This window comes from Rosa rugosa, chromosome 2 (assembly GCF_958449725.1).
Source record: "Rosa rugosa chromosome 2, drRosRugo1.1, whole genome shotgun sequence".
Taxonomy (NCBI): Eukaryota; Viridiplantae; Streptophyta; class Magnoliopsida; order Rosales; family Rosaceae; genus Rosa; species Rosa rugosa.
In genome coordinates this window covers 60,219,990-60,242,718 of record NC_084821.1, presented here as the reverse complement: position 1 = coordinate 60,242,718, position 22,729 = coordinate 60,219,990, and the positions used below count along the sequence as shown (strand labels likewise).

At 45.2% G+C, this 22,729-nt stretch overlaps 1 protein-coding gene and 1 pseudogene across 1 annotated transcript; one reads left to right on the top strand and one right to left on the bottom strand.

Moving 5' to 3' along the window:
* Positions 1-1,168: 1,168 nt before the first annotated feature.
* Positions 1,169-3,753, top strand: LOC133734031 (spermidine synthase 2-like; annotated as a pseudogene).
* Positions 3,754-21,264: 17,511 nt separating this feature from the next.
* LOC133731182 (uncharacterized) lies at positions 21,265-22,398 on the bottom strand. Its single transcript, XM_062158618.1, has 3 exons — positions 22,395-22,398; positions 21,798-22,166; positions 21,265-21,722 (listed from the first exon to the last, which is right to left on the bottom strand). The coding sequence occupies exons 1-3, from the start codon at positions 22,396-22,398 to the stop codon at positions 21,265-21,267; spliced, it is 831 nt and encodes a 276-aa protein (XP_062014602.1).
* Positions 22,399-22,729: the final 331 nt, after the last annotated feature.

Sequence of the window (22,729 nt, the reverse complement as noted above, 5' to 3'; positions counted from 1 at the left end):
CCGAGACTTGCATCTTGTAGCCCTATGTTCAAGCTACGCTACGGTATCCGGAAGTCACAAATCCGTCGCCGGGAAGCCACCTTTCCGGCCTTGCAAAGTTGCCTCCACAAACTAGGCATTTCTACACTAGAATAGTTTCTACACTAGAATAGTTACATTTGCTTGTCCCACATCGAAAACCATGTAAAGGAAGAGCACTCCTTCACCTATAAAAGGAGACTCCTTCTCACTTACTCTACATCCCATTACATCCTTTGTAATCCCTCTTGGGCCGCAAGGCTCAACACACTAGTATAAGCTTTCAAGTGGACGTAGTCTCCCGCTAAGGCGGAGACGAACCACTATACATCTCGTGTCAATCTCTCCCTCTTTTACTTATAGTTAATTAGAGTCCCTTGGATTTCTAAGCATTAACATCTAATTAGTGAATCACCAGCTTGAAGCATAGAACTTTAACTCTGTCTATTTAAAACTTAGCCGGAAATGACAAGTCTCCAGTCTATTGGAGGCACACTTGGTTGGCTGTGTATTCCCTAAACAATTTCCAAAGTCAATTTCTTGTTCTATATGGAGCTTCTTGAACTGACAGAGAAGAAGCTATGATGGAGAATGGTGTTTGCCTTGGAAAAAGGCCAACCAAGAATACTATTGAAGACCCAAGATCAAGAGTTTGCTGCACAATATTTGAAAAAGGTATGCAAATGGTCACTACTATAATTTTGGCCTTAGACATCATGACAATTACATCGGTGAGGAATTCAAGCGATGTAAAAAAATGTCATTAACATCGATTCCTCAAATACCGATTTCTATGCATATTACTGACATCGATTTTTACTGTTGACCGATGTCTACGATTTGATTCTGAAAATTAAAAAAAACGCGGAAAAGACTAAGTTGAAAATTTCAACACGGGGGAACAAAATTTTCCTTTCCCTCACACTTAGGTCAGTTTTCCCACTCTCTCTGGCAGCCCATTTCATCCTCACTTTATCTCCGAAAGAACTGGTGACCCATCTCTCTGGCTCTTCTCCGAAACCCTAGCCCTCTCCTCCTTCCTCTCTCGCTCTCTTTTCACAGCCACCACCGCCTCCCTCTCCTCCGCTCACTCCCGCTACTGTCTCTCCTGCGCCATTGCCTCCGCAAGCAAGCTCTCTCTCTCTCTCTCACACACACACACACATACACTTTCTCTCTCTAAAACCCTCTCCGTTTGGTTTTAATTTGGGTTATTCATGGTTTGATAAATTAAGACCTGAATTTGGATGCAAATCCTTTCGGTGGGTATTTAGTTCCTTCTGATTTCTCCTGGTTGCCCAAAACCCCAATTCCTTCTTCTCAAATCCTAGCGAAATCCCATCAATCCCCACAACTTATGATAGTAAAACGGTGCCGTCTAGCTCCTCAAAGAAGAATCTTTCTCTATTCAGCCATTAGAGCTTCGAACGCAAGCACTGCCGCCGAGTCTTCTTCTGCTTCTCCGGGACTCTACTCGGCCAAGCAATTTGAGCTCACAGTTCCCAACATTGACTTGGTTCTCGAGGACGTCCGCCCCTAGCTCATCAACGATGGTGGAAACGTCGACATTGTGTCCGTCGAAGACGGCGTCGTTTCTCTCAAGCTCCAAGGTGGGATTTCATTTCTGTTTTGTTTTCCCAATTCTGAGTTTTGGGTTCTGTTAATTCCAAATCATACATGTAATTTGATCATGAAATAAAGTTAATGTTTTAGTTTTAGTTTGTGGTAATGAGAATCTGTAATTTAAAGGAATTGACCTGAAATGTTGAAACAGGGGCTTGTGGAAGCTGTCCTAGCTCAACAACCACCATGAAAATGGGGATTGAACGAGTGCTTAAAGAAAAGTTTGCAGATGCACTCAAGGATATTCAACAAGTCTTTGATGAAGAAAACAGAGAGACCACAGTTGAGGTGAGAGCTTTTGATTTCTCGACATGTTTATACAGTGTCGATGGATTTTCGTGAGGAGTGAGTTTATGATTGTAAGTGCAGGCAGTCTCGACATATTGAGGACGGCGAAGAATTTTGAACTATTGATGCTATATGGTAGCATGTTGCCAATTGCAATACGTGCAGTTTTTCTAACTCAAATAGGTAATCACCATGGAGAGTTGGTTTTCAGCGTTGTCAGATGTGCTTTTGTCCAAGTGTTAGTTTGGGTTATTGTATCTTCCCATTGTCTGGTAGAATGATAGAGGACTCAGCTGTATACTTTTTGGAAATTGATTTACATTTAATGTATTGCAGGAGAGGCACATTCCTTGAAGATAGAGAAAATTTTGTTTCAAGGCAAATCAGACTATCAGAATGTGATGGTCTTCCATGTAACTTGCACTTTTGAAGATGTTATTGGCACTTTGTTTCTAGTCATCTGAATATATTATTGATGCATGATATATATTTTGTTTACAGTTATCAACCTATGGAAAGGTTCTCATCCTAGATAGGGTTATTCAGCTGACAGAAAGGGATGAATGTGCCTACCAGAAATGATTACTCATCTTCCTCTCTGCCCAATTCCAAACCCCAAGAAGGTAATATTATTATCTGGGAAACATAGGACTAAACTAGAAATATGCATTTCTTTCCTAAAGAGTAAAGACACACACTGACACAATTGTCAAATTATTTTGTTTTTAGAACATTACGAATGGGTTGAAGCTACTTTGGTGAACCCTGTTTCTATGTCTTTTCAAATATTCATTAAGAAGATGATGTGCGATATGGTGTAGTATCATTCATTTTAATTTCTTGTCAACTCATTATCTTTTTAAAAATTGGTGTTGTTCAGGTTTTGGTTATCGGTGAAGGAGATGGTGGTGTAATGAGGGAAGTGGCTCGTCATTCTTCTGTCAAGCAAATAGATATATGTGAGATTGATAAGTTGGTTGTTGATGTAAGTAAAAAAAAACATAGAAACTTTTGGATTTATTCTTCGTTGGCTGTTAAAGAATCATATTATCCCCAGTAGCTGGTGGAATATTTCATGCATGCCTAGAGACGTCATATGTGTGTGTGTGTGTGTGTATTTATATGCACTGCTACATCACTTGCAGTAATTCAATTTGTCTAGAACATGCAAGTGATCATGTGATTCTCCTTTGAGGTACTAATGGACTGGGGAAATTGTAGGAGAAATAATAATTTATTGTTCTTGATTCTGTATTCCAGGTTTCAAAACAGTTTTTCCCTCGTGTAGCTATTAGATATGAGGATCCCAGGGTGACACTCCGTGTTGGTGATGGTAAGATCATCTCATTCTTCTTCTATCTAACTCTGCATTTTTTTTTTTTTTTGTAATACAAACAGCTTCCTCATTAGCTCTCTCTTAATATTGTAGGAGTCGCATTTTCAAAGGCTGTTCCAGCAGGAACTTATGATGCAATAATTGTGGACTCTTCTGATCCCATAGGTAATACTGTAATACAGTGAGAACTTGGTAAGCTTTCAGCTAAGTAAGATCAACGTCAATATCATTGCTATCCATCTTTTGCTCATATACCCAAAGGGGTTTCGTTTAACTTTTGCTATATTATTATCTTCTTGACAGCGATTGATCCCAAATTCGTTTTCTTCATTTTCCAGGGTTTGTAAAAGCCCAAGCACTAAGATACCGAAGATAACAAGACAAATCAATCTTTGTTTGTTTAGGAAAAGGTAGATATTATGATTTTGATTGATAACATTGATTATAACAAATTGAATGTCTTTGCCTTGATAGAACTTAATTTCTGAGCTTTTACTATGTCTAAAAACAAAAGCTTATGTTGTCTCTTTCTTTTCTTAATTAAACGTTTAAGGTAAGGACAAAATCGAATCAAATACAGGAGGGGATTCAATTATCATATTATTCAATCATTTATATATGAAATTTACTCGATCTGATTTTGTAGCCTTTGGTTTACTTTTTGAATAGTTCGAACAACCAAACTCTTTTGGTACTCTTAGATACAAAAAGCGAACTAAAGGAAATAACAAAAGATCTGGTTTTTAATCTAATTTATGTTTGTTATCATTTAGTAAGGGATGCTTTTTTTTTTTTTCTAATGCAGGATCTGTTATGTGTCTTGGACTGTTTGGTTTTGGTCAAAGCAGGTTTGGGATAACCAAATTATAATTTGAAAACAGGTAAGAATATTGCTCGATTTGTTGACTGATAGATCAATTCTGGTTTGCAGTTTTCAATTGAATTAATGGTTCAATAAAATGGTTTTAGGTTCTATGTGTTTGTTTTGTTTTTTTTGGATGCTATTAGGAACCCTAAAAATCTGATTTGTTGTTTTTTGTGTAGTTGGGACTTGAAAGTTGCATATATTGAAGAAGTTGGGAAGACCAGGTTTGGGAGTTTAAAGATTTTGCTAACCAACTCCAGCATCTTCCGTTGCTGCAACTGAAACAATCACCTTTCGAACAATCGGAGCACTTACTATTTTGAACAACCTCCAGCAGCAACTTTTGCTAGATTAATTAACTTATAACCCTTTTATAGAGCTAGCATTTTTGCACCAGCTCCAGTTGAATGGACTTCAACTAAAGGTAAAATATGTAAAAACTCTTTTCACTATTTCAATAATATGTAATAATTTCCCTTTTGTATTTCATTGTTCTAATTCATTGATAAAAACTGCTGCGGAAGCAAAGCGCGGGTAATTCATTGATAAAGGTACATCCTGCAGCAAAGCGCGGGGAAGTTTTCTAGTATATACTATGAAGCAATCTGGATACTTGATGTTTCAAGAAAGGTTGTAGTTTTACTCAATTTATGATGTACTTAAGGAAATAAGATGTATTGATTTGATTTTGGCGTGGTTTGTATGTCCAAAATCTGTTCACTGGCTGATGCTTTAAGATTGTGTATAATCAGATTGCTTGAATTAATGCAATGCCCCATATTTAAGAAGCGATGTTAAAAAAACTAATGGACGTCGATGTAAACTACAGGGAACGATGTCTGGTATCAATATGGACATCAATTTACAATTTGGAAAACGATGTATAGCATCAATATGGACATCGATTTACAATTTGGGAAACAATGTCTAATAATATTATGGACATCGTTGCTAACCTAAAACCTGATGTAATATAGTAAAATGGACATCACTTTATAACAGGAAACGATGTTTATTATAATATTGCACATCGTTCATACAATACTAAGGAATGTAGATTGAATCTTAAATAGTAGGATATATGGAAAATATGCGTGAACCTCACAAACGGCAGGCAAAATGAAAAGAATCTGATGTCTGATACTATATAAAACATCGTTTCTAATATGAGTAACGATGTTAAAATGAATACTTCTGCTATTGAACCTATACTTCATTAAGCATTAAATGCCAAAATATGAAGATTTAACAATATCTAAACACACTAATATGTCATTGTAATAACGGTTTTACATCGGTTCCATAAGCTTATTCGATGTCTATTGTTGAACTGGACATCGGTTTTTGACCGATGTCTTTTTGTTCGTGATCTTTAACATCACCCACTAAGACATCGGATGATTTTTTTTTTAACATCGGTTTCTGGCTGATGTCTAAGGCAAAAATCCTAGTAGTGGGTACTAATAAACCATTCAACAACGGCAAGACTCATACAATCATAAAATTACATTATCGAGTTACATAACTAATACATTATGAGCACAGAAAACCAATAAATGAAGACCTGCAAGAACTTGCTGGGCAGTGAGCACTTAAAGCCCAAAAGAATACAAAAAGACTAACATATGAAAGACAACAGAAATAAGCAAGATCTGAATCACTGGACTATAAGATAGACTTCACATAAACCAAACAATCAGCCCTAACTCAAACTTTATAAAACAGAACATGTCCCTTGTTATTGAAGATGTACTCATGGCAACAAAAAAAGAACATTTCTCATAATCTAATTTCAATTACCAAGTGATATTCAAATAAACCATACATTGTGTAGATACAAATTTATTCATCCTACTCTCGCTCTAAATGTCATGTTTCTAGACTCTGAGAACAACCATCATGTCCCGTAACTTGAACTAACAAGAACCATTCTGCTTCCAATCTATTCTATGCTACCCACAACTTCTGGACCTAAAAGATCAAACTAATACTGTCATATAAATTTAAGAAGCTATAAACAGTTCAAAATTTCCAACTAACACCCATTTTATAGGTGATATATGTATCTTTGGCGTCATGGATAAACATTTTATAGGTGATATATGTAATAACAATAGGTAAGTAGCAAATGTGTAATTAATGAGGAGAGAGGAGAGAACCTTTTATAGGTGGGGAAGAGGCTGACATCTTCCATGTTTTCGATGTGAGAAGTCCCGCTAGCGGTGTTGTGCTTAGCGGAGACTGTCTCGCTTGCAAGATGAAAGGGAGAAGTCCCGCTTGCGGTGTTGCGCTTAGCAGAGATTGTCTCGCTTGACGGTTGGTATATCTACTTTGTAGACAGTTACTTCGGATAGACGCTTCGTCTGACAACTGCTTACATGTGGTGGTCATGCCTTGGGTTGGCGTGTTTGCGTACGCCTGTTTATCACGCTCATCTCTTCGCGATTAATGCGAGTAATTATCATTTTTGTAACCGAGGTGACGCTTCGATTAATCCAGATAGTGGGTGAGATCGTGGGACACGCGTACGGTGCTCGGTTGATGTCGTTTTTCAACGGACGGCCCGGATTTGTTTGATGTTGACATAAAAGAGGGGGAACTTAGCGAGATTTGACACTTTTGCGAAAACTTCAAACTTGAGTTATCGTCTTCAAGCCTTGTTCTGTGAGAGTCTGAAGGAGTGAGTGTTGTGGTTGAACACTGGGGCATTGATTTTTCTGTTGAGAGTATCATCCTAACATCTGAAGCAGAAGTTCTCTGAGCGCAGACGTTCAAATATTTCAGGTTGGTGTTTTAGATTCTTGCCTTTGCTTTGTCGTCTTGGGCCTCTGAAGCCATTTGCATCTGACTGTGCTCTTGCTCTTCGCCTTTATAATGTGTTTTGAGGGTCTAGAAACGCTTGTGGGTAGATGTTGGCCTTTTTGGCAGAGTGCTAATGGTTTTGATTTTGCTAGATGGTCGAATCTGGATATTTTGGGGGGATATGTGGTTTCTTGTTTTGGTATTTTATGGGTTTGCTTTGAAGTTCCGTTCATGGTGTTCTTGGGTATAATCTGACATAGGTGTCGTTTAGATCCATTTGGAACTAACTGATCTGGGTTCTAGGGTGTTTGTGATGGCTAACGTCGTAGAGATCTCGAGCAGTGAGGATTCTGGGTCTGACGTGTCGTTCAGTGGTTCAGATAAGGTTTTTATTGATTTGTTGCGTCCGTCTGCCCCTGCAGGAACCTCACTGTCCAATCCGCTAGACATCGAACCGCTGCAAACGATATACCCAACAATGGCCAAGGGACGACCGGAGTCCGCCGCGTCAGCGGGGAAGGACACAGCAGCTAGCCAACAGCGAGAAGAGCGGTTGACCAGTCATGGTGCGGCCAGCGGTTCCCACGAGAAAGGTGATAACTCCGCTGATGAAAAAGCAGTTGTGTCGACATGGAAACTATCGGACGAACGCTGGTGGACGAAGCCGTTGGACCGATGTCCCAAGTGACAATCAACCGGATAAAGAGGGTATTTAAACTTCCCGGGGTAGCGAAGCTAAGGGCGCCGCTGAGGAACGAGCCCGCATCGTCACTTCCAGCGGGGTACGCGGCCATTCATGAGGCTGTGTTCCGTCAGGGGGTTCGGTTTCCGCTGTTGCCGAATCTCCAAATACTACTATGCGAGTTTGACCTCGCCTTTGGGCAAATATGCCCCAATATGTGGAAGTTGCTGATGGTGTTGAACGCGCTATGGATGATGTCTGGATGTGAAGGTCCGACGGTGGCCGAGGTGTTGCACTTCTACGAGTTGACGTATGTGAGAAGGAAAGGGTGCAGCGGCCAAGTGAACCTGAGTCGGCGTGCTGGGGCGGCTAGGTTAGTTGAGAATCCGCCGGACTCCATGTCCTTCTGGCGGGCAACCTATTGCATAGCGACCGATGGCTGGGAATATGACGCGGGTTTGAACCCAGAGGGACCGACAAATAGGTTTACGTCAAAGTTTCAGCCTATCCGAGGTTGTCGTTGTTTCTCTTGTTTTCTCTCTTTTGTTGTTTCAATATACCAAGACCTAACGCGTTTCCGCTTCCTGGTGTGTGTCGCGTGGCAAGGATCAAGGGTTGCTGGGAAAATCAAAATCTTCACGACCTGCACTACTAACTGGTTGGGAGTTGTTAGTGGAGTTGAACCTAACTCGCCTTCCAGGTAGTTATTGTTGAATATTCTTCGCTGCTTCACTACTTTGCATGTTGGGTTAACTTGATGTGGTTTTTTTTTTTTTTTTTTCAGATCCGGTGCCTGCCAATAAACTGAGTCGAGCGGCGTTCAAGAAATCGATGGATAACGCCGGATTGAACAATTATTTGGAGGGTATGTTTGTAGCGGCGCTAAAGGCGAAGATGACCACCGTCGACCCGAAGACGAAGGAGGTCCGACCCTCCGATCAAGAGGTTGTGCTGGAGATGCCTCACCATTCCCATCTCCCTCCCGCCTAGGAGACAGATGTACGACCGGCCGTCGTCCAAACGGAGCGTCCGGTGGCCGAGGGTCGACGCCATGAAAAGGCCGTGGAGAGGCCCACCGGAGCGCGCCGTGTGACACAGAAGGAAAAGATCGTGCCGCGGGGGAATCCTGGCGGTGGCGAGACCGTTACCATAGTGGGCCTGGAGCCGCATGCGTCGGTGGGAGCAATTGTCCCCGTCGCCGTCCCGACTGCCCCTCTGCAGAAGAAAAGGCGGCAGAATGACTATGAGGAAGAGGAGGCGGCGGTGGATAATGTGCCGCTCTCCGTGCACCAACAACAAAAGAGGGCGCGGAAGGACGGGAAGACCGTGGTTGCCAACGTCGGCGGGGAGGCACCAACAGACGGTCTGGACTCCTTTGCCTCGTACGCTGAATTTCTTACTAGCAACGAGCGGGCACTACTCTTCGGCATATGCGAGTGGTTGGGCTTCGATGGCATGGATGGCACCATGAGAGACACTCCGTTTCAGCGGTCACCGTTCAGCTCGGCCTTTGGCCATCTTGCTGTTGGGCTGAATGAACATTTTCTGGCGGTCTCCAAGCCATCCTCTGTTGAGCAAGAGCTTCGCGCGGAGGTTGATAGTCTGAAGCAGGAGTTGGAGGCTGTCAAGAAGAGGCTACAAGAATGTGAACAACAACTCGCGAAGGCGGAGGTGGACTTCGTGGATGCCCGGGAGAAGCTGGATGTTGCCGTTAGCCGGGACGTTCAACACAATGCTGAGGTGGCGAAGTTGAGGTAAGAAATTGCTCGCGTCCAGGAGCAGTTGTCAGCCAAGGTAAAGAGGTTGGATAACGCTCAACGGGAGTCCGCCGCTCGTTCGGAGGAGATAAAGGGCCTACAACGTTGAGCTGAGGACTGGGAGGCAGAGAAAGAGAAGTTGGCTGCTGCTGCAGTCGAAGCCTTCAAGTTGTCGAAGGAGTACAAGGATGCACTGACGCAAGCTGGCATAGCGGGTGCCACTGCCAACTTCGAGAAACTTAATGTTAAGGGGGTGATTGATTGGGAAAAGGCTGGACAGATGCAAGAGAAGGGAAGTCAGCCGCAGGCCGCTGAAGGTGGTCCTGACTCGTCGCAGCCCGAAGGTGCGGGGTCTGGTAGCGACGAATCCCTCCCCGGGTCAAGCGAAGGACCCCAACAATCGCCCATGCCAGCATCCTCCGATGCGTCTCATGTCAGCTTCATGGAGGCCAATACCCGTGAAGATGGGACGATGATTACGCCAAGTCCCACCGCTCCCGGCTCCGACCAAACCAGTCGCTCAATTGCGCAACCGACGCAGGTGGACGGTGCCCGTACTGCAGCCCCGCAGGGAGAGTCTTAGGAGACTTAGGGCTATTTTTTTTTTTTGGCCGCTGAGGCATTTTGTAAGTTGTAACCGAATCATTAGTCTTTAATGAAATGAATCAGTAACCGAATCATTAGTCTTTAATGAAATGAATCATGTTTCTTTCGTGCATTTTGACTAAGTGTTGGATTGCCGTTGATGATATGTTGGCATTGTTTGAGTGTTGATATACCGCTAGAGTTTTGACTTGTGCTTTTGCTAATCAATGAAACATTAAAGGAATTAAAATTGTTCCAAGTGCACAATGTAGCGGACGTGGTCAGCCGAATGTTGTTGGCATTGTCAGTTAACTTTTGTGCTAGAGTTGGTGACAATGGTTTGAATAATTCCTCGTTTCATTAATAGCTGACAGATTAGTATTTACAAAAGCGGGGTTGTACCCGTTGGGTAGCTTCCCTTAGCTAAATATCTGAACAAAAATTCAGCTAAGTCAAGATGCTCTTGGGTAGCGGCATGACTACTTGTAATAATACCGAAGGTGTTCGGTATTCCAAGGGTGGGTCGTTGTGACGCCATCCTTGTCCATTAAGTAGAAGGTGCCGGGGCTAACGACTTCCACAATTTTGTATGGTCCTTCCCAAGTTGGGCGGAGTGCCGTTGGCGGTGGAATGACTTCTTTCATTACCCAGTCCCCCAGTTGGAGGTTCCGGGCTTTGACTCTGGCGTTGTAGAAACACGATACCCGTTGTTTGTTTTGCAAGTTGTGCAAATAGGCCTTGTGGCGTTTCTCCTCGAGGAGGTCTTTGTCGAGGTTGATGCCTTCGCCGTTGGTCTCGGAGCAGTAGCCCTCGACCCTAGCGGTAGGTTGGGTGACTTCAATAGGTAGGACGGCCTTTGTTAATGTCTAAGATTGAGCGGTGGCCCAAGTCTCGGTTAACGCTGGTCCGATGGGCGGAACGCTACTTATGATATTCTCAGAGCTTCCGCTACCTGTCAAGAAATACAAAGGGCGTCAGAGGGAGACCGCGTTGGGCGGTCTTCTCTTCTCTGATGCCTAAGTTAGTCAATGTATTTGTATTGACAGAATAACAGTAGGTAAGTAGTGAATGCGTAATTAATGAGGAGAGAGGAGAGAACCCTTTATAGGTGGGGAAGAGGCTGATCTCTTGCATGTTTTCGATGTGGGACTGATATGCTTTAGTTCCCAGCTTCTGGAGCTTCTGATGCTATCTTGACGCAGCTCGTCGGCGGTGAGCCGGGGCTCAGGCGGTAGCCTGCTTGGTTGTGTTTCCGTAGGTCACTCCGCTGGTGGGAGTTGGTACCGCTGGCGGTAGCATGAGCGTGGCTCATTAGAGCTAATTATGCTTGGCAAATGCTCATGTAAGTACAAGTCCACCAAGTCCCCAGTCAAGGAGGGCAATCTTGGTTCATTTGAAGCGTTACTTCCGCTAGACTCGCAAAAGCATAATTAGCGTCAGTGCGTTGTCAACCATGGACTTACTGAGAAAACGTTTTATACCCTTTCGAGTGGGCCCCTGCTAGGCCCCCCAGGGAGTCCCCCACTCCCCGGCTAAGATAGACCTCCATTTGGTCAGTGTATTGTTTGTTGAGGGAAGCTGCACTGAGCAGTGTTGGGTAGCGAGCCCAATCTTTGATACCCGAGTGGCGGGGGTCAACGTGCCTGATCAGGGCCATCGTAGACTGTTGACGTGTCCCCATGTCCCGGAAGGACGTAGCCTGACTGTAGAGCTGCGTGGCTGTCGTCGTCAGAATGAGGCGTTACCTCGGGAATCGCCGTTGGCGGAAGTCCCTTCGCGGATAGTGAGCGGCCGGCAGTGTCACGGCGACCTTACTGGTTGTAGCTCAGTGAGCAGTGCTGCGCTCAGCATAGACTTTGTTTCTTTCAAGATGAAAGGGGAAAAGTCTGCTAGCGGCGTTGCGCTTAGTGGAGACTGTCTCGCAAGATGAAAAAGGAGAAGTCCTGCTAGCGGAGTTTGCGCTTATCGGAGACTGTCTCACTTACAAGATAAAAAGGGAGAGGTCCCGCTAGCGGAGTTTGCGCTTAGCGGAGCGTCGACGATTGGTATACTTGCCCCTTTTTGAAGGTTACTTCGGATAGACGCTTTGTCTGACGGTGTCCGACACGTTGTCGTCATGTATTGGGTTAGCGTGTGGGATAACGTCCCCGCAGCACGCCCGCCTCCTCGCCATTAATGCGAGTAATTATTGATTTTGTAACCGAGGCGACGCCTCGGTTAATCCGGAGAGTAAATGCGATCGTGGGGCACGTGTACGGCTGTCGTGTGATGTCGTTTTCCCAGCGGACGGCTTAGATTGGTTTGATGTTGACATAAAAGAGAGGGAAACCACAGTGGTTTTGACATCATCTTGCCTTCTGAGAGCCGAGGATTATGCCCTGCCAATCGAGCGTTGTTCTTTGCGGAAAGGGAGTTGTCGCCGGGAAGATAATCATCTCTAAGCACATCAAAGGTTCTGCTATTTCAGGTTGGTAATCTGAGTCTCGCTCCTGTTTTATTGCTTCTGTCAGTTTCTGCGTTTGCTATTTGAAGTGATCTCTGCGATTCCCCAGTGTGTTCTGAGGGTCGAGAATGATTTTTGGGGATGGGATTAGGTGTTTGACAGAGGGTTGAGGTTTCTTGCTTTGTTAAATGGTCGAATCTGGGTTTTGAGTGTATATGCATTTTGTTCTTGTTTTGGTACTTTCAAGGTTTTCTGGGTATGGTTATTCTTGATGTTCTTGACTGAAAACTGCCATGGGGTTAGCTCAGATCGTTGTTGAACTAACTGACCTGGGTTTTAGGGTTTGTGATGGCTAGCGTCGTAGAGATCTCGAGCAGTGAGGATTCCAGGTCTTAAGTGTCGCTCAGCGTGGCGGATAGGATATTTATTGACTCGTTGCGTCCGTCTGCCCATGCAGGAACCTCACTGTCCGATCCGCTAGCTATCGAGCCGCTACAGACCATACCCTGGGAAGTGGCAATGGGTCGTTCCAGGAGCCCCGAGAGTTCTAGGGCAAGGGACGAGACCGCCGCCCGCCATCGTCGTGAGGAGAGGCTAGCCAGTAACAGCGCCGCTAGCGATTCCGCTGAGGGGGGAGAAGCTAGCGAGGAAGAGATAGAGTCAGCCTGGGTTCTGCGTGACGGTACCGTCGTTGACGAGGCGGGAGGGCCGATGACTGCGGCCGCTGTCAGTCGTCTGAAGCGGGTGTTTCGCCTTCCTGGCGTGGTGAAGTTGTGTCCGCCAACCACTGACGAGAGGGCTACCATTCTGCCAACGGGGTACGCTGCCGTTCAAGAGGCCATCTTTCGCCAAGGTGTCACCTTTCCGCTACTCCCCAACCTCTAGATCCTAGTGTGCGAGTTCGATCTGGCCTTTGGGCAAATTTGCCCTAATATGTGGCGGTTACTGATGGCACTGAACTCGCTTTGGCGTCTCTCTGGCTGTGAAGGGCCAACCGTAGTAGAGGTACTTCACTTCTACGAGCTGGTCTATGTGCGGCGCCAAGGATGCAGCGGTCAGGTGAATCTTTCTCGCTGTCAGGGGGCGCCGAAGTTGATCGAAAATTTGAAGGATTCCATGTCCTCCTGGCGGGCTACCTTCTGCGTTGCGACTACTGGGTGGGAGTACGACGCGGGAGCAAATGATGGGGCTCCGACTTTTAGGATTAAGTCGGAGTTCCAACCAATCCGAGGTTGCTGCCAATCTCTACTGACAAAATTTGGCGGATTTTCTCTGTGATATGCCTTTGTTGTTTTGTTTTTTTTTTTTTTATCATTGCTTGTCTATGTGCAGCGGGCTTGCGCTTCAACCTAACGCGCGAGGAACAGTGCCGCGTGGCAAGGATTAAAGGCTGTTGGCAGAACCGCAATATTCTCGACCTCCGTCTGCTCACTGGTTGGGAGCTATTGGTTGACCTACAGTTGACGCGTGCCCTTAGTAAGTAACTCCCGCTGACTTGTGCCTTTGTCCAATTTGTCCCAGGCTGACTATCGTTGTGCTTGTTCAGATACACCGCCGGGTAACAAAGCAAGCCGTGACGCATTCGACAAGGCCATGGACCGCGCAAAAATTAATAATTTCTTGGAGGGCATGTACGCCGCTGGGTTGGCGGCTCAGCAAACCGTCGTCGACCCACAAACACTGGCAGAGACCCAGTCAGAGACTCCTGTGGTGATACCAATGCCTCACCACTCGCACCTCGCTCCCGCTGACCAGACCGTGGTCCAGGCGGAGACCCGCGCCGACCGTGGAGTGGCTGGCAGGAGCCAGGCACAAGCGGCTCCCGAGATGGTGAAGGAGAGAATGCCCGCCAATCGGCGTGGGTCCCAGAGGGAGCGGGTGATATTGAGGAGGGAAACCGTTACCATTGCGGGATTGGAGCCGCAGGTAACTTCAAGGCCTGTCGCCGCCAGTGCCACATGAGCGGTTTTTCAAAAGAAACGGCGACAGAACGACAATGATGAGGAGGATGAGGTGGATGAAGCAGAGACCATCGGGGCCTGCCAACAGAAGAAGGCCAAGCCGGTGACTGTGGCTGCCGCTGGGGAGGTGTCGCAGGGTGGCCTGGATTCGTTTTCTGCTTATGCGGAAATTCTGACCAATCCCGAGCGGGAGTTCTTGTTCCACCTCTGTGAGCGGCTTGGGTTCAGCGGACTGGATGAGACCGTCCGCTCGACCGCTGTTCAACAATCGCCGTTCAGCTCGACATTCGGGCACCTGTCTGTTGGGCTGCATGAACTATTCCTGGCAACATCTACCCAACCTCGGGTTGAGCGGCAACTGAGGGAGGAGATCAAAGGTTTCCAGATGGAGTTGGTGGAGGCCAAAGACAAGCTGGCGGTTGTTGAGCGACGCCTGACCAAGGCAGAATGTGACGCGATGGATGCCCGTGGCAAGTTGAATGTCACCATTGAGCAGGACCTCAAGCGGAACGACCATGTGTCAAAGCTGGAGCAAGACATAGCTCTGCTGCAGGAGAAGCTGGCGGCTAAGGCTAAGCGGGCTGATATTCTCCAGCGGGAGTCTACCACCCAGTCTGCGGAGGTGAAGAGGTTGGAGGGCGAGGTTGCCCCGCTGAAGGCTAAGACGAGCCACGCAGAGGTCGCTAGCGTATAAGGAACCCCTGATGGAGGCAGCGAAAGCTGGTGCCGCCGCTAACCTGGAGTTGCTGAACAAGAAAGGGGCCATTGACTGGGTCATAGCGTCCCAGTCTACCGGGCTGTCAGGTCAGCAGGAACCTCCTGCGAGCGGTGTGGTCCCCACTCAAACTGAGGGTGTCCGCTCGGGTAGTGGCGAGAGCGGTGACCATCCGGTGGATGATTGTCAGCGGACTCCGCCTCCAACTCAATCAGAAGTCTCTCGCGCTGACTTTATGGCGGCTCACACCCGTGCGGATGGCACCATGGTGACGCCGAGCCCTACCGCTCCTGGGTCTGATCAAACGAGCCGCTTGGCCGATCGACAACCGCCGGTGGATGGTGAAGAAGTTGCTGCTACGCCCAATAATCCCTGAGGATCATTCGAGCCCTATGGCCTTGCACTTGTTGTTTTTTTTGTAGTGTCGCTAAGGCTTCTTTTGTAACTTTGACAATATTTTTGGGCGGGTAATCCCGACCCTAAATATATGAAGTATTTGCTATTTGCCTCTGAAATTTTTCCAAGTGTGGAATTGTTTAATGATTGCGTTGGTTGAACGTTGCTATGCCGCCAAAGCTTTGACTTGTGCTTTTGCTAATCAACGAAACATTAAAGGAATTAAAATTGTTCCAAGTGCACGATGTAGCGGACGTGGTCCGCCGAATATTGTTGACGTTGCCAGTTAACTCTTGTGCTTTGACTTGGCAACAATGGTTTGAATAATTCCTCGTTTCATTGATAGCTGACAGAACAACATTTACAAAAGCGGGGTTGTACCCGTTGGGTAGCTTCCCTTAGCTAAATATTGAACAAAAATTTAGCTAAGTCAAGATGCTCTTGGGTAGCGGCATGACTATTTGTAATAATACCGAAGGTGTTCGGTATTCCAAGGGTGGGTCGTTGTCACACCATCCTTGTCCATTAAGTAGAAGGTGCCGGGCTAACGACTTCCACTATTTTGTATGGTCCTTCCCAAGTTGGGCGGAGTGCCGTTGGTGGCGGAATAACATCCTTCATTACCCAATCCCCCAGTTGGAGGTTCCGGGCTTTGACTCTGGAGTTGTAGAAACGCGATACCTGTTGCTTGTTTTGCAAGTTGTGCAAATGGGCCTTGTGGCGTTTCTCCTCGAGGAGGTCTTTGTCGAGGTTGATGCCTTCGTCGTTGGTCTCAGAGCCGTAGCCCTGGACCCTAGTGGTAGGTTGGGTGACTTCAATGGGTAGGATGGCCTCAGTTCCGAACATCATGCAGAATGGTGTTTCCCCGGTGGCAGAAGTTGGGGTAGTTCTGATGGCCCACAGAACTTCCGGGAGCTTCTCCGCCCATAAACCCTTGGCGTTAGGGGTGGGCAGAAACCGAACCGGGAGCAGAAAACCGGCCGATCCGGCCCCGAAAATGGGTTCCGGTTACCGAACCGGAAGAAACAGTTAAGGAAAATGCATCAAACCGGACCGGACCGGATAGAGCAGGGCTTGAACCGGGTTCTTACTCTGAACCGACCGGAATAAACCGAACCGGCCGAATTTATATAAATTATTAATTTTTATTATTTTTAATACGTGTCAACTTCTGATTGGCTTCTGATTGGGTTTCATGTGAACTTGACCTTACCTGATCATAAAGAAAACCCTAACGGCCTAACCTATTCGAGGCTAGCCGTTCTCTCTCTCTCATCTCTCTCAGCCTCTCATCTCTCTCTCTCTCTCATCTCTCTCGGCCTCTCATCTCTCTCGACCAACACTCTCTCTGTCTCTCACAGCCGCCGACCAACAACTACCACGCCGCACCACCTACCAACGCCTTTGATCTGCACAACGCCGAGCTCGATCCTCAGCCTACCAACGCCGCCTGCCGACGCCTTCGATCTGCACAACACCAAGCCCGACTCTTCAACCTTCGATCTGCAACGACGATCCCGACTCTCGAACGACGATGAGCGACGACGCCGATCAACCGAAACCGAATAGGACCGACTTGAAAGTTCGGGTCACCCGAATTTTCGGCCCAGTCCATTAACATTCAGTTGCCGGTCCTAATATTCAGCTCACCGAATAATACGGGTCGGATGCGGTTTTGGCCCAAAACCGGTCTGACCCGACCCGCGCCCACCCCTACTTGGCGTCGTCGAGCTTCTTTTTTAGCAGCTTCTTGATTATCTTGTTTGCTGCTTCGACTTGGCCGTTGGTTTGGGGGTGAGCGACAGATGCAAAACTCATCTTGGTGCCCAGGTTAGCGGTGAAAGATATGAGTTCCTTGTTGTTGAACTGTGTGCCGTTGTCTGTGATGCAGATTGGCTGTGCTAAAGTTATATGTAAGAGTGGGGATACAATTTTTGCTTGTGTTTATGATCCTCCAGGTAATGTTATAGGCCAAAAGCCATTTTGAACAATGTTCATGTTTTAGAACGTACAAATGTTCTTTCTGATGCAGTCGGAAAGATCACCTAGGTTTACAAGCAATAAACCTAAAACAAAGGTTCTGGAGTCCACCAGAGATAAAAGAGAAAATTCTCAATTTGATTGATAATATGATAAAAGATAGGTTCTGCAGCCGTTTAAGGTTGCTTATATATGAGAAAAGAAACCCTAGGGCGACTAACAATGAAACCCTAAAGCCCACGGGTAAAATAAAACAAATCCAAAACAAACTAGGAAACCGAAAATTTTGAAAAACAGTAAATTGCAGTTTTGAGCCCATAAACGACCCCGAAATCCCGAAAAAGTCCACACATCGTGACATAGCCGCGAGTTTTGTTCTTGGAGTCGTTCCCTTTCCAGAAAGCTATAGAAATCGCGAATCGGACACTGAATGCCAAAGTTGCAATAGTAACTTGGGTTTTCCTCCTTTTGCACGATCGATTTGTTCTTCAATTCAGACTGCCATTCGTTTTACATCAGTCTCCTCCACCTCCGAAGAACTCGACCCCGAGTTCTCTTCAGGATAAAGAACCTCATCTTCACGAAACTCATGCAGATCAGCCACATTGAAGGTGTTAGAAATGCCCATGGAATCAGGAAGTGCAACAACATAAGCATTGTCGTTGATCTTCCTCAGCACCTTAAAAGGACCATATTTTATTTGCTTCAACTTGTTGTAGGTACCAACAGGAAACCTCTCCTTCCTTAGGAATACCATCACGTCGTCACCCTCTTGGAACACTTTAACTCTTCGATGTTTGTCAGCTGCAGCTTTATACTTAGCATTAGTTTCTTCCAACTTGGTCTGAACTTCTTCTCTAACAGTCTGCACATCCTTAGCCATGCCTTCAGCAGCAACGCTAACACCAGGAACTTTAGGAAGCTTCACTAAATCAACCACATGTCGAGGAACAGCGGTATAAACTAATGAGAATGGTGACTTCCCTGTTGCACTATGCACAACACTGTTATAAGCAAACTCAACCTGTGGCAAAGCATAATCCCACTGTTTGGGTCTATCTCCACAAACACTCCAGACCATGCATGTCCCCCAAAGTTCTGTTAGTAACCTCTGTTTGCCCATCAGTTTGAGGGTGAGGTGTGCTGCTATGATTCAAAGCTGTTCCAAACATTCTCCACAATGTAATCCAGAAGTGACTAAGAAACTTCGTGTCTCTATCAGAAGTAATGGACTTGGGTACTCCATGCAAACGAACCACCTCCCTGAAAAACAGTTTGGCTATATTGGAAGCATCAGCAGGCTTCTTACAAGCTATAAAGTGTGCCATCTTGGAGAACCTGTCAACTACCACAAACACATAATCCACACCCCTTTGGGTACGGGGTAATCCCAACACAAAGTCCATAGCAAGATCCTGCCAAATATCTTCAGGAATAGGTAAAGGTAAATAAAGACCAGTAATTTGGGACTGACCCTTAGAAACCTGACAGGTGTAGCACTTCCTCACAATAGCTCATACATCCTTCTTCAGCTGTGGCCAGAAATACCTCTCCTCAAGGCTAGCAATAGTTTTGTCTCGGCCCAAATGTCCACTCAAACCCCCTCCATGCAAATCTCTAATCAGTTTCTCCCTCAATGATGTACTAGGGATACATAGCCGATTGCCCTTGAATAAATAACCATCATTCATATAGAAATCTGCAACTGCATGATTGCTACTGCACTTGGCCCAAATCTCCTTAAAATCAACGTCTTCCTCATACAATTCTTTCAATAGATCAAAACCCACAATCTCCTGAGCTAAAGTGATCAGCAATGAAGCCCTCTTACTCAAAGCATCTGCCACTCTATTAAGAGTACCAGATTTATACTGAATCACAAAAGGAAATTTCTGCAGGAAACTCACCCACCTTGCATGCATCTTGTTTACAGTTTTCTGACTGTTAAGGTATTTTAAGGCCTGATGATCAGTAAACAATACAAACTCCCTCTGAATAAGGTAGTGCTCCCATTGCTTCAATGCCCGGAACACTGCATAAAATTCCTGATCATAAGTACTCCACTTTTGACGAGCTTCACTCAACTTTTCACTAAAGAATGCTACTGGCCTCTTTTCTTTTGACAACACAGCACCTACTCCCATGCCACTAGCATCACATTCAACCTCGAACACCTTATCAAAATTGAGAAGAGCAAGAACTGGTGCAGTACAAAGTTTCTCCTTAATTAAAGCAAAACTTTTTTCTTGTTCTTCTCCCCACTGGAATTTGCCTTTCTTCAAACATTCAGTAATAGGAGCAGTAATGGTACTGAAATTTCTTACAAATCTCCTGTAGAAAGTAGCCAAACCATGGAAGCTTCGCACCTCAGAAACTGTTTTTGGGGCTGGCCATTCTCTTATAGCTCTTATCTTCTCTTCATCAACCTGAATGCCTTCTTCTCCAACCACAAAGCCCAGAAACAACAACTTGCTGGTGCAGAAAGTACACTTTTTCAGATTAATGTACAGTTTATTTTCCTGTAAAGCTCCCATAACCTGCCTCAAGTGTATAAGATGTTCTTCTTTGGTCCTGCTATATATCAATATATCATCAAAATACACCACGACAAAAGAACCAATAAAAGGATGAAGAACCTGGTTCATAAGCCTCATAAAGGTGTTGGGTGCATTAGACAACCAGAATGGCATCACCATCCACTCATATAACCCATCCTTGCTCTTAAAGGTTGTCTTCCACTCATCCCCTGGCTTGATTCGAATTTGGTGGTAACCACTTCGAAGATCTATCTTGGTAAACACCTTGGAACCCTCGAGCTCATCAAGCATGTCCTCCAAACGAGGAATAAGAAACTTGTACTTCACAGTTATCTTATTTATGGCCCTGCTATCAACACACATCCGCCATTGATTACCCTTCTTAGAAACAAGGAGGACTGGAACTGCACAAGGACTCATACTTTCACGAATGAACTTTTTCTTCAGCAAGTCTTCAATTTGCTCCCTCAAAATCTCATTCTCCTTAGGACTCATGCGATAATGGGGCAGATTAGGCAAACTAGCTCCAGGAACCAAATCAATCTGATGCTGAATGTCCCTCATAGGTGGTAACTCGTTGGGCAGCTCATCCGAAATCAACTCCTCAAACTCTCCCAACATATTCTGCACTTCCTTAGGGATTACCATATCTTCCTTTTCTGCGGTCAACAACCCTTTAATCACCACTGGACAAATAACTTCAGATTCTTTAAAGGCTTCCTCCATCTCGAATTCACTGCTAGACAAGATCAGAAAGCTCTCCCCTTTCTTTACACCATATTTGTCAAATTGATAAACAGGAGCCATGGCAATTTTATAACTATTCCACATAAACATCATCACATTATCTCTACCTTTATAAGTCACATCCACATCATATTGCCAAGGTCGTCCAAATAAAATATGACAAGCATCCATATCAATAATATCACACAAAACTTCATCTTTATAATGCTTACCAATGGATACTGGTACTTTGCAGGACTCAGCAACTCAAACTTGTGGACCTTTCTTGACCCATCCCAGCGAATAAGGTGCCTCATGAGGCTGTGTAGGTAACTGCAAATACTCCACCAATTTCCTGGCTACGAAATTTTCACAGCTCCCATTATCCACAATAAGATTGCACACTTTGTTATTAATGGAACAAAGTGATCTGAAAATATTGCGCCGCTGCCCATCTTCCTTAGGAGATAATAAGATCCTCTGCAACACAAATATTAACCTTCTCAGGAGACTCCTCCACCGCAAACTCAACCCCTTCATATTCATCACCTCATCCAACTTCTTTATCATCTTCATCATAATCATCTATAAAGGCAGATTGTCTCCTCTCAGGACACACATTAGACCTATGTCCAGGCTTGTTGCATCTATAGCAGAGTTGTGTTGTAGGCCTCGCATAAGGATTATTAGGCTTCTGATTTGGGAACCTATTTTGAGCACCACTAGAACTGCTAGAACTGCTAGCCCCTTTAAAAGAAGGATTGGACGCCCTAGGAGCACCCTCTATATTTTGTTGTATGGCTTTTCCCTTGCCAGCTGAGGGGTTCACCAACTCTGTGCTCCTTTGATAGGTATACCTTTGGAAAGAAGAAGCTCGTGAAGGCTTCTCTAATAGTTCTGCTTTCAATGCTAGGCTTGTAGCTTCTGTCACAGTCCACACAGTTTGCAATAAGATTTTCTCTTGAATGGCTGGCTTCAGTCCACTGATATAGCGAGCCACCTTCTGACCTTCAATTTCTCATAGTTCATTGCGCTCTGAATAGCGTAAGAACTCAGCAGTGCACTCAGCCACGGTCCTTGTACCTTGGACACATTCAATATACAACTTGTACAAAATCTGCTCATAATCATCTGGCAAGAATCTCTCCATCATAAGCTGTTTCATTCTTCGCCATGTTTTAACCCCTTGCTTCCTCTGCTTCTTCCGAGTATTCTGCAACTTATCCCACCAAACTGCAGCAATACTCTTTAATCGCCAGGCTACATGTTTAACCTGCTTGTTTTCAGGCACCTCCATAATCTCAAAGAATCTGTCCACCTGAAGCTGCCAATCCAGATAATCTTCCACACCCAAGTTGCCAGAAAAGAAAGGGATCTCAGCCTTGACTTTGTAATCCTGGTCAGCTTGTCCTCGTTGTTCAGGTTGCACAATTTCTTCTTCAGAACCAGATTCTGAATTATTATCAACAACTTCACCACGTGGAGCCCTAACTCGATGGCCTCCTTCCCCGCCTCTATTCCGATTGTTGTTGTTGTTGTTGTTGTTGTTGTTGTTGTTGTTGTTGTTGTTATTCCTCTCTCCCAACATTCCACAAATTTCTCCAATCTGAGTATTCACAGAGTTGAAGGCAGCGGTAAACGCTGCGGTAAGAGCTTCAATATCTGCTTTTGTAATTTCACCCATTGCTACTAAGGTAAATAGGAGAGACAGGGAAGACCTGCTTTGATACCACCTGACGCAGTCGGAAAGATCACCTAGGTTTACAAGCAATAAACCTAAAACAAATGTTCTGGAGTCAACCAGAGATAAAAGAGAAAATTCTCAATTTGATTGATAATATGATAAAAGATAGGTTCTGCACCCGTTTAAGGTTGCTTATATATGAGAAAAGAAACCCTAGGGTGACTAACAATGAAACCCTAAAGCCCACGGGTAAAAATAAAACAAATCCAAAATAAACTAGGAAACCAAAAATTCTGAAAAACAGTAAATTGCAATTTTGAGGCCCTAAACA

Coding starts and splice junctions, on each gene's coding strand:
- LOC133731182 (XM_062158618.1), bottom strand. Junction 21,723..21,797: donor GTATATTGAATGTGTCCAAG/GTACAAGGACCG, acceptor GAGAAATTGAAG/GTCAGAAGGTGGCTCGCTAT.